Genomic DNA, 12,496 nt, shown 5'->3' with positions numbered 1-12,496 from the left:
TATTACATACTAGCAAGAAGATAAGTTTTCTATGATTATATAAGAGAGACTCTGTATTGTTAGGGAGGGACTAGTGCTTTTTTATCAAGAGGGGAGGCTTTATGAGTTAAGATGGAATGAGATTAGGAAAGAGGCTTTGAAATGTCTGAGGCAGTCTGAGGAGGCGGCTGCTGCTGCTGCAGCACTGAGGATGTTTATCGAGGAAGACTGACATTTTCTTAATTTAACTTAATTAGAAAACCAATTCATCTAACGCAATGTATACTCACTACTGGCCCAATTACAACCTGCAGACTCAGCTCTTCACTCTCATAAAAGCAGACGATTCAAGAGGAATCTCTCGACTAATAAATAGTCAACATTAAACTGATCAAGATCCCCGACATGCTGCAGCTGATGCTTGAGGAACGTTAAGTGATTGTGTTGTCTTATCCACTGTAGATTGATGAAAATGTCTTGTCTAATTATCTGATACAGATGTGTGTCACATATTCTGTCCATTTTTTTTTGCTTAATTTATAAAATGTCACAAATACTCATCATCAGCTCTTGGACCCCACGGTGACGTCGTCAAATTACTCGTTACTACTTGACGTTTGTTCAAAAGACCAACGCACATCCTAAAATGTAAGACTCTGGAAACAGAGAATTTATGTTTTAAATAAAAGATAAATGAATAAATAATGAATCATCCAAATTGCTGCAGATTTAGTTTCTTTTGATCAACTAATGGATTCATTGTTTCACTTCTAATAATGTAGAACGTTGACTGTTGGTCAATGTTACGCCAAGAAAAAAGGACCGTTTAGGCTAAAGCATGCTTCACAACTAAAGACCAGAAGAGCACAGTGGTTCAGTGGGCATCTGCCTCTGAAGATATAATGTCTGTGTATTGAATACAACAGCTGAAAAGAAAAAAATGCTTTGCAAGATGCCTTCAGGAACACACAGTAATGATGGTACATCATTAGTTCCATTTAATTCCTGCAGACTGATTGGAGAACAGTAAAGGCCAAAGAAATAAAGAAAAAGAGGGCTGGCCTCATATTTCAGATCAATCACCCACAAGCATACATTGTGGGATTCAGGACTGGACTACAGTGACCCGCCGTCATATTTATAGCACAGAGAAGCCTTTGGCTTCAGTATAAATATTAGATGAGTTAGGATATAAATACACAGATATAATGGGCTGATGTTTGCCTCTTGCTAAATAATAAATATGAACCCGGTAGTGTCATCCCACGCTGACGATTGAATGAACCACGTCTACAAAAAAAAATGTTTTTATCTAAAAAAATCCAACAGAAAATGACCTCTACTTTATACTGTATCCAGTACCAAACACATTCAGCCCTAATTTAGCAGATACAGGCAAAATAAAATAGCCTTTGAGAAATGAATGAGTCGTCAGAAGCTGCGGACAAACGCATGTCAAGCTGTTACTGTACGAGCACAGATGGCCGGCTACTGGACCCACTTACAGCCCGACATTCGACGACACAGCACCTAGTGTGCAATCCTGTTACGCAGCAAATATAGCCAATGACACTTAATCCTATAATGGGATGCATCTACCTCATTCACAGGCAAGGTCAAACGCAACAAAGCGACGGAGGCTGCCACATTTTTATTATGCACGTCTAATGAGAGCATGATACAATGATACGAGCAAAGGTGTCCTGCCAACACCAGGGAATCGACTTTTAAGATAAACAGAGGGAGAACTCGGGGAACAAGACCTTTTTGGAGAGGGTTGAAACATGGCTGACATCTGACACAGGTGGACGAGGATAAAGTGCTACGTGTGACTGAGGATGCCAAGCCATCTACTGATTAGCTCTATGTCTCTGTCACTGAACTGTGCACTCTTTTGCACCAAAGTGCACATTTTAACAGACCATTAATGCTTTCAAATAAAGTGGTCCTTAAAATGATGCTTACTTGCAGCGGTGCAACGGATCATAAAACTCACGGTTCGGCTCGTAACACGGATCAGAGTCACAGATCGGATCAGAACGAAAGAGAAAAAAAAGGGAGCAAATTAAATTTTAAGAGATCCATATTTGCAGATACAGATCCCTTTGTTGATTGATTGTAGTAGCTGGTCTAACACAGTCTACACAACAGTCCTGCAATACATCCTACGTTCATGGAGGTCATGATGTTCCGGTTTTTGTTGAAACTGTTATTCACCTGCGTGGTTTCGGGGGGTGTAGCTTGTGGCGCTGTTGAAATGTATCGCATTATACAGAAAGGTGTTGCTGTTATTTAACAATCAATGAACATTATTTCTAGCTGCGTTTAGTTTGTATATTGTATCTTTAATGGATATGGTTTAAATAAAGTGTGAGACCACATAGCCAGTAGCTATTCCCTCTTCAACCTTCAACCTACCACAGACACTTGGCTGAACTTAAGATGGGAGACAATGCAATCAAGTCTTCTTTTACATAAAATCATTGTTGTTGATTGTGATATAGCACAGCCACTGATTTTCCTCACAGGACAATAAATGGTCTCGTATTGTAAAAGGCTGAATAAGCCTCACCTCTCTTTGCATACAAACACTGTTTATCTGTTGATTTTCCCTCATATTGGAGCTAAATCCGTCAACAACACCAGCAATCAAAAATATAAATCTCCAACGAAAGCTTTCAAGGTTGAAACGTTTTCTGCGGAGGCACATATTTAACAGTGCGATGCCATCTCTGACTTATTTCACGAACCCACAAAGAACGGGGCAACACACCGACTATTCACATGAACACAAAGACAAAGCCCCTTTATGGTTGCCTCGCTGTTTTATTGAAGCCTAACCTTTACAGTCTGACCTATTAACCGTGATGAAACACTTCCTGCGGGAACGTTTGGGTCACAATAGGTCCCGCTAATCCTGAGATTCAACAGGACGCCTGAACACACTATCTTTCCGTTCACGTCACTGCTGTAATGTCTCTTCGTGGAGCAAAAAAAAAAAGCTGTGCACGTGTCCAGCATCTGTACAACCCTCACTACTGCCGCTGGCTACTGGTCGGCCAGGGAGAGCCAGAGGAACACAGCTCTCCAGATTGTAGCAGCATCGCTGCAGCAGATGATCAGTCTGCAGTTATCAGATGGAGCCTGATGATGCCCGGGAGCCTCTGAGGGCACGTTGTGTAATGACGATGGCGCAGCCAAGTGTCAGGCGTGTGACGCGCTGTCGAGCTCTGCTTCATTGATGTTTTACTTTTGATGTCCGACGGCCCAGCAAATCTTCATCTTCTTTGATTACATGCAAATGTGAAGCTCTACTGCACCCCGCTCAGTTACTGAGCAACACTCAACTCTTAAGGCGCAATAATAGTTTGAGTATCTATTTGCAACCATTTTATTATCTCGTGACTCACATGTCCTTTGAGAGTTCAGACGACATTACATTAAAACTATCATACCGACGGCAAACAGCGTGAACATGTTTACATAAATCACATACGGAGCAGCTGGTGCAGCGTGTATTTACCTTTGATTAATAATACTGAATAACCAGTCGACGCTCATTGTGCAAATGTTTGATAGAAGAATAGCAAAACCTGTCAATCACAGACAACATAAGTGGCTGACAGCACGGTCTACAAGCAGAGTGTGCAGGCTGTCTTTTTTTATTCTTTGAGACTAAATCAAAGCCTCTCTGTTGCCAGGTTGTTTTTCATATTTGTCCCATTAGTTGCGGCAGCACACTGAGTAAAAGAGAAGGCCGAGTCTGTGCTCAGGTGATAGTTAGACCTTGAGGTGTTTCCAGGGAGACGGCGAAAAAATAAAACACAGACGAATACGCAAAATGCACCACTTACACCTACTGCCTTTGGAGTATGTGAGCAGGAGGCAATTGCAGCGGCGGACTGATTTCTAACGACCCTGTGCTTGCCAGAAGGAGCTTTCGACAACAACCACAGGGCCCCTTCAGGACTTATTGATGACGGACAGAAATATCAAACGGAGTGCGACAAACAGAAATTGCGAGTTGAAGGTATGAGGTGCATGCAAATCGGAGTCCAAGCGACGTCTTCAGTTGTGCTGGTGAGTGGCTCTCTGAATGCCGTGGACCGGGGGAATAATCAATGGACAATCTGCTCACGGTTTTGAAACAGTGGGCACACTTCTCTGTTTGTCCTGCCTTAAAAAGCTTCTCAGCTTGTTGACGCGAGCCACCTCCACCACAGACAGGGGACTGTTCCAGGGACCCTAAGAGGAAACCCAGACCTCAGGGGCCCTCACTCCCCAAACACCCTGCTCACACAGGAGAGCCTCTCAGTTTGCCTGCCAGCCAACAACATTTGTTTGTCCCCCCCCCCCACGCCGTCTCAACCGCCCGACAGAACCAACACACTCTGGACGACCGTAGTGCTCCTCTAAAGGGGGGGGGGGCAGAGCCTTGAATGCAACTCAATCGCCTCTCTGTGTGTGTGTGTGAACGGCACAAAGGAGCCAGTGAGAGTGGAGGAGTGAGAGTGAGGCGGCTGCAACTCTGCACAGGCAGACGGGTGCAGCTGACCTGCGGCAGGTAATGTGCTCTTTTGGTTACTCGTTTCCCATGGAGCCTGAATCTGAGAGTGGACACGCCCAAATGTGAATAGCTCTGCAGTGCCAGTTTTTCCTCCTGGAAGCAATGGGATATAAAGGGAGGAGGTAACACAACCAGATAAACGAATCGAAGCCTGTTTTTTGTTACACTCACACCAATACCAATAACACAATGAGATGGCTATTACGCCAGAGTATTCAATTTCCATTTTGACGTTTCAAGGAAGAAAAGGATATTTTTGCGATTACAATTTCATGTCCACAAGATGCTGCTTCTGTAAAATAAATGTTAGCAGACTTTTTAACTAAATAATATCATTACACAGTTAATTAAAATCCTGGATATTCTGACACGTAATGGTGTTTCTATTTCTAAATATTACTTTTTGCTTTGCATATGAATGTGTAACATCAGGACCAAGGGCTCACATGAATGTAAGCTTGTTCTTAGTAGTCATCTGGCACAACTTAATATTCACAACTGAATGACCCATTCTTGACAGTTCACTGACTCCATTCAGCCAGTGGAGGCACCGATGACAGGAAAGTCACAACCGACCCAAATTGAGTCCAGGATTCTCATGGCCTGCCTTTCCAGCACTAAGTGGCACGTTACCAAATCGAAATGCTTCAACGAGTTAGCACTTTCGGGGGATTATCTCACATACACATTCTTGAGGGGCTGTAGTCGCGATCCTTCGAACAGTGACCACATTGTGACGCGCTTAGTCAAGATCCCAACCCCTAAAGTCTGGGCCTAAGAGCCCTTTGTTCCTCTGAGAAATCTCTGAATAAATAATACAAAATGGAAGAGTTAACTTGAAGGAACAGGGCCTATGTGTAGGGCAAGTAAACTGTTATTCGGGGCAATACCGGGTGAAATGTTTGGCAATAGTTGTTAAACTACTCCACAGAAGCAATAATCAATTTTAAATCTCTAACAATGCAAAGCTCCTTCATCACCTCTCTTGATTTTCAGCAGGATATCGCTACTAAAACTTACAGCTACTACAGATTTCAATTGAACTCGGTGTCAAGGTAGGCCATGACCCAAAGAGCGAGTGATAAGGTTGGACTGAAGGTAGAGCCGTGGGGCCTGTTACAAGGCTCCACTGGGCACGTAAATCCTGTACCAAAAGGTGTGGAGGCTTATTGTTCCCTAAGATTACCTGCATTGGGACAAATCTCAGAGAGATGGCCCATTTTACAACATTCTCTGATATCATTTGAAATCAGTCTTTCATTATATTTAATCCAATAATTGGCTGCCAATATCTTGTGGGCGGGGCATATTTGACACCGACTGCCATAACGCTTGAATACATTGTGATAACTCAGTGACAATGATTCTGCTCACTGGAGATTTTGCCAAATTCCCCCTTAAACAAAGCCCTAATATTCCTGGACAGCCGCCATAAGCCAATCACAATTAAAATAGCACATTTTGGGGCATTTTTTAGGTCCTTTTTAGTTGCCTCTGTGTTCAATGACAGATGATGATTAAGCCATGAATCTTGAAGTGACAATACAGCGAAATACGTGGAGCAGATCACTAAACATCAAGTGAAATGGGTCCTATCAATCAAAACCACCTAGAGGGGCACATCGGTGCCGACAGCTGACATTTCCCTTTTTGTTTCACCAGCTGACAAAAGCCCTGACATGTTCAAAGTTAAACATCTGAAACTGAACACATTTTCTGTCATTAGCCATCATCCTGTTGATGTCTAGCGATGTTAGTTCTGAGGAGAAAGAAGTCTGTGAACTGGCGCTGAATGATGGCCCACAACAGTGTTACAAGAGCTGCATGGGAGAGTCGAACAATGTAGTCATTGTCGGCCGTGTGCATCCACATAGTTTCTGATTCCCATAACATAGCTCGATGGCTTACGTCACACAGATTGTTGGGAGCTAAAAAGGTTTGGTGTCAACAAAATGTGAGCATATTTATTTTCCCGAGGGTCAACTCGGTCCCTGATGGCTTGACTTACGTTTTGCTTAATGGAACCCTCTTATAGGTCCCTGATCGGTCCCTGTCAATAGAGTTTCATATCCAGGAAGGAGGTTTTTGAAGGCCGTGTGTGTGTGTGTGTGTGTGTGTGTGTGTGTGTGTGTGTGTGTGTGTGTGTGTGTGTGTGTGTGTGTGTGTGTGTGTGTGTGTATTATGATCATTTGAAGCATTTTTCAGATAAAAAGACCAACAAAAACAAACAGTATAGAGCCATTTATGGTACAAATAAAGGAAATCTGTAAAATATTTTCCTGCATGTCTTATGTATTCATATATGATATATAAAATAAACAGAATATTTAATGAGGCTGTGATCAGAGAGGAGGTGGAACAATTTAAAAAGAAAAATATTGACCCGATACTTTGCTCTAACCGCAACCGACATGTAATTTTCAGTGGATCAATAAAAGGCTTCTCCGGTGAACGCAAGACGAGGAAGATTGGGAGAGAACGCTTGCACCTGACCTGTAATATGTACTTCTTTACTGCAATGTGAGAAGACCCCATATGTTAACTCAGCGCCACACAAAGCAGGGCGTCCAATTTGTTCAACTAGAATTACTTAATTCGATGATGAATGGGCCAAGAAACTTCCCAGCAGTCAGCTTTTCCTTTGTCTGGCTGTGTGTGCCCAGCGGAAGCTCGTGCATTTCAGCAGACCTCATGTTTGACTCCAGAGCAGGAAGACACACAGCAGCTGCTCATTAAAAGGAAAAGAAAGAATTACACGGACGAGACCTAGAAAACAAGTGTCAAAATCCACGATGGACAAGATGAGAAACTCCAGGAGAAGAAACATTAAGAGCGGTGGACAACACTAAAGAGTTAAAAAGCCTAAAATGCTGCGAGGCTTCAACAGGCCTGCCACGGAAGATATGCGTTTGCACCAGTTTTACACACACTGACATTTCCTTGCTGGCGGTGTAATGAATCATAGAGTCGAGGTAAGAATTTTGATGTGTATCAAAAACATTTTTTTTATTTTTTCCAACAGATCCTTCAAGGTTTGTTATCGCCACGTCATCAGCATCTCTTACATAAAGAAAAATTCACCTGAATGTGGCAAAGATCAGTCTGTTCTCTAGTGATACAACCAAACAATTTAGACACCTAAACTAGATTATTCAAGAACAAGAACGACTGAGGGAAAAACCAGAGGAGTATATGTTTCCTCGTCAGCTACAAGGAGTAATAAATTTAAAAAAACAACAAGCCGTGAAAACGCAACGCTGGACTGCAGGTGACAAGAAGTGGTGCACAAATCAAGCGAGCGACCTTTGGTTAAAAGATAAGCCCTCACCAAGATGCTGATTTCACAGGTCTCCTGTGCTGATAAGAACAGGGAAGTGAGCAGGTGTGCTTCACACAAAAAAACACACTTGGCTACAACATGAAAAGCTAAACTCACACACCACCAGGACTAACTGCTGAAGGCTTTTTTCCCCCCTTTTGTTTGATGAAAAATGAAGTTACTGCTTTACAAATGGTAGCCTCACAGAGCTGTGGACTACAAGAAAAAAAAAACATGGCTGGATTTGAAACCCTCTTTTTATGGGTATCTATAATCCCTAAAATCCCTGTTCGTAGAGAATAAAACAGGGTGTAACATTAAAAGAAGACAAGACACACACACTGGCCTCCAGCCACAGTGACCGCCCAGGCATGCTGATATGGCTAGTGACTAATATATGCACCTCTACACACCCTGAAACAGGAAGCTCTCACCGGGGAGTCAGTGGATTGAGTTTTACGTGAAAACACAGTCTATAAATCCACGCAGTGAGGGTGTTCATGTCTGAGCTGGAGGAGGACCGCCCTGCAGCAAACAGAAGTCTCTCTCTCTCTCTCTCTCTCTCTCTCTCTCTCTCTCTCTCTCTCTCTCCTCTCTCTCTCTCTCTCTCTCTCTCTCTCTCTCTCTCTCTCTCTCTCTCTCTCTCTCTCTCTCTCTCTCTCTCTCTCTCTCTCTCTCTCTCTCTCTCTCTCTCTCTCTCTCTCTCTCTCTCTCTCTCTCTCTCTCTCTCTCTCTCTCTCTCTCTCTCTCATCAGTGACATTGCAAAGGAAGAGTTGCACGTTCGGGTCTGTCTACAGTCTCTGATCATAAGTAGGCCCGGGCCTACTGAGGGCTGTCTACTTAAGCCTGTGATCACAGCACATCAATTATTAAATCCAACGACATAACAGGGGCTCGTGAGGAGGATCTGCAATGCGTAGCCAACCAAGCTCCGTCCACAAGGTTGCCAAACCAAGCATTAGGCACACTGATTGAAGTAAGAGAAAACATGTGCGGTTTATTATCACTGAATCTAAAATAAATTTAAAAAAGGGGGAGGGGGGGGGTAAAGATCATCACTCAACCGAATTCAGATGCACTGAAATATATTGTATATACGAGATGAGCACATAGAGCATTGGACACGAGCGAGTAATACAAATCTTACAAACTCTGCAGAACGTGAGACTAAATGAAAATGATAAATAAAAGAAATCTGCTTGGAAGCGAGTAAAAGAAACCCGTGCCCATAAATAGACTGAATGCAGATGACAGAAGGGGGTCGTTTCGTGGCCTTGATATTATCTCCAAAGTAGCCTGCTTCGTTTTTAACGCGTAATGATGAACGATTACGCACAGATAATCACTGTCGTTAGAATATTGTGCATGATTTGGAGTATTTGAATGGATGCAGTATCTCGGGATGCACTTGCTCCACCACATCCATCCGGCTCCAGAGCGGACCATCCCTGAACAGGTTACCGAACATCCCTCAGGACGCACAGCCTCGCCAACGTTGGTTTTAACCCTGTGCGTCTGGGAACGTGTCCAACGCACAAAGAAACCTGTCTGACGCGCACAGGCGAGACACAACACAACGGGGTATAAATCCCATCTTAGTTACCTTTAGCTGCCTCCACCGCACATAATAGTCCGAGGACCACTCCGACAGCGGATGCAAATTGTGTATTCCCTCGGAACCGCATCCCGACTTGGAGTTCAACCGACCGGAGAAGTAAAAAAAAAAAACACCTTCTTCTTCCCCCCGTCAGTCAGGCGGAATGTTTCTCCAACAATAGAATAAAATCCAGAAGATGAGTGTCTGTTACCACTGTAGCTCTAAGATGGCCGTCGACGCCGCCGCCGCTCTGCTGTGCTCTCCGCTTCAATCACCGCTCCTCTTGCAGTTTTGCAGTTTGCTGCGTTCAGGGGCTGTTGGAGATTTGAATGACACGATCCGAACGCACTGGATCACACGCATTCCTTTCTTGTTATGCATTCTTGCGTCCCCCATGACAGCTATTTATGTGATATCTAACCACCGAGACCATACGTTATGTTAGAAAATGACATACAGGATATACACACATAAACACAAGTACACAGTGTGTTTACTTAGCTAGTAGACATAATGTATCCGATGAGGATTTGACCTGCTAAACCCTCATGGAAGAGATTTACCCCCTCTTTATTTTTGTGTCAGAACTCGATAAAAAAAAATAAAAAAAAATAAAGACTTTAACTTAGAGTTCCTACAAGGTAGCAAAGCTGAATTACCAGGTGAAAAAGCAGACAACTCTCCTAAAACCCAAGAATTCTGGGGGCCCTGAAAGCTCCCAGTTTATTGTGTGCCAACCATGGTGGCAACTTTGTGCCAATCATAGACCCTATGGGGCCAATCTAATTTAGAATATTTGAGGGATGCACAACTAAAGCACAACATCAACTGACTTAATAAAGGCTGCTTTGTTACCCAATTGTGTTAAAATACAGATTTAAAGACCTTCTTTATCTAAGTTTTGTTTTTTAAATGTATCATATCTCCATATTACCAGACAGCAAAGCTCAGCTCTACTCTATCACAGCGAGACTATAGCACCTTTTGCTCAAAGAGAAGGAGGAATGGTGGGTTATTCTGGGCCCAAGGGGTAATTTTAGTTTCCCAGCAGGTTTATCCTGTTTTCTCAAACTCTAGTTCCCTGTATGATATCAAATTAAGCTGCCAAGAATATTGTAAAACTATTACTGTTTCGAGATTGTATGATTTTAAAACCCTTAACAGTCTAATTAATAAATGGATAAAAATGATGGTAGTTGCTTAACCTGTACAATTAAAATGTTCCTGTGCTTACGAACAATCAAACAAAATGCACGTTCTACTTCCCTCCCCAGTCTAAATGTGTCTTGATTACATGGCATGTTTGATATGTTCTTTCTGCAGGTGTGTGCTGAAAGAGCTGAGAAAATGAACATCTGTTTGCAGCAATGACACACACCCGTATCAGTGTTCTTGGTCCTGATTAACACCCTTTAATATTCTGTAATAAACAATTTGGTAATACATTATTTGCAATTTATACTTAGGAACAATTACACATATTACACAACAAGGGCTGCTTGTTTGTGCATACATTGCAAAAGCATTGACATTTGCAAAATACTTCTTATAGATAAATCAAAGCCCTTTGTACTATTGGTGGACAGTGAAAACACACGTCCAGGACGTCATCCTTACTTCCCTGACAAAGTCTGATAGGTATCATTTATATATGAGGATGTTGTCATTAAACCAAACCAGCCTATATGTATCAAGAGCCTGAAATACACAATTATGTTGAATAAGATTTTCTTAAGCTTCCCCTCTTCATTCTGCTGATAAAAGGTCTGTCCCCCCTGATCTCTAAAACAACTACTAACCCAAACAACGTCTTTTGTTACAGTTTTGTTTCTTTCCAGCGCGAGATCTACAACGCAAGTGCTCAGAAATCGAAGCTTAAAGGAGAACCTGAAAGCAGCACGTGTCCAACGATTGCCAGTGACGTCAATACTGTTATTGTGGGAGCGCATGCAGCTAGTTTAGCACAGCCGGCTAAATCAAGACCGAAGGTGGGGGCTTAATGCCTTCTGGTGCTACAAAGGGGTCTGTGAGGAGAGAGGCACCCAGTGATCATCACAATGTGAAGTGCATGACCAAATTAAAAGCAACACTTACAGATGAAGCTCAGGGGCCAACAAGGACCCTTTAAGGTTTCACTTTGCCTGAAGACAAATGTCATTAGGAATTTCTCCGACCAATAGTCTTAAATAGTTGTAGTCCTGAAATGAGACGTTTTAGGTATCAGTCCCCTCAGTTAAAGGGTTGGGCAGATGTGGTTGGTGGGTATTGCAGAGCGGAGCGCAGACACATACACAGCATGCAGCCTTGAGGCCCTGACTAGATAATCCGGGCATGGTAAAATGGATATTTCAACAACATGACACTAGTAGAATATGACGAACTAAAATGTGTGAAAATGCTTATGTGCCTCTGAAGCCCAAAAAGTTATTTAATTTTGGTCCTGACAAGCAAAATGGAAATGGTAAATCTGAAGTACATCCATGCTTTAATTTTGCCCTGAATTTGTTCCACAGAGAGACTTTCAGAAAAATCGGCCACAGTAAAAGAGACTTGAGCAAAATGAGCATCATAATGATCATGTGTTAACCACCATCCTCAACTTGCAGTACAACCACACAACAACAAGTGCATGGCAATGTGAGAATAGCAAAGATTGCAGTTGTGGGTATAGGGGCTGCTATCTAATCAACACCATCAGATGTGGACAGCACCCCCGAGGAGAGGAGGTGCGATGCAATCAGAGAATTAGCACCTTTACATCTTTTTGTTTGTGCATAATATTGAGCGACCTTGATATGTCTGCTACTCATGCAAATCCAGACACGTGTGACTTGGTGTGTTTTCGTACAAATCAGATAGGCTATTGTGAAAAGGTCACCAGGCCAAGATGGAAAGTCTTGTGGTGAGTTTGTTGATAGGAAGTGAACATGTTCTCTTGGTTATGTTGCACAAGCCTTATTTCTTTGTGCCTCTTCAATGTTGGATATTCTCAAATTCACTTTCTTATATACAATACATATACAAATGTTGCAA

At 42.7% G+C, this 12,496-nt stretch overlaps 1 protein-coding gene across 2 annotated transcripts in view; it reads right to left on the bottom strand.

Annotated features, from left to right (window-relative positions):
* The window catches only part of clstn1 (calsyntenin 1), a 35,999-nt gene extending 26,312 nt beyond the window's left edge, over positions 1–9,687 (bottom strand). For both annotated transcript variants that reach the window (XM_079183081.1, XM_079183082.1), the window contains exon 1: positions 9,470–9,687. In XM_079183081.1, coding sequence (XP_079039207.1) covers positions 9,470–9,551 — 82 coding nt within the window. In that variant the 5' untranslated portion in view covers positions 9,552–9,687. The remainder of the gene's footprint in view (positions 1–9,469) is intronic.
* Between the last annotated feature and the right edge of the window lie 2,809 nt (positions 9,688–12,496).

This window comes from Pholis gunnellus, assembly GCF_910591455.1.
Source record: "Pholis gunnellus genome assembly, chromosome: 2".
Classification (NCBI taxonomy): domain Eukaryota; kingdom Metazoa; phylum Chordata; class Actinopteri; order Perciformes; family Pholidae; genus Pholis; species Pholis gunnellus.
The sequence above is the reverse complement of the archived record's forward strand: the minus strand, read 5'-3'. Positions and strand labels throughout refer to the sequence as shown.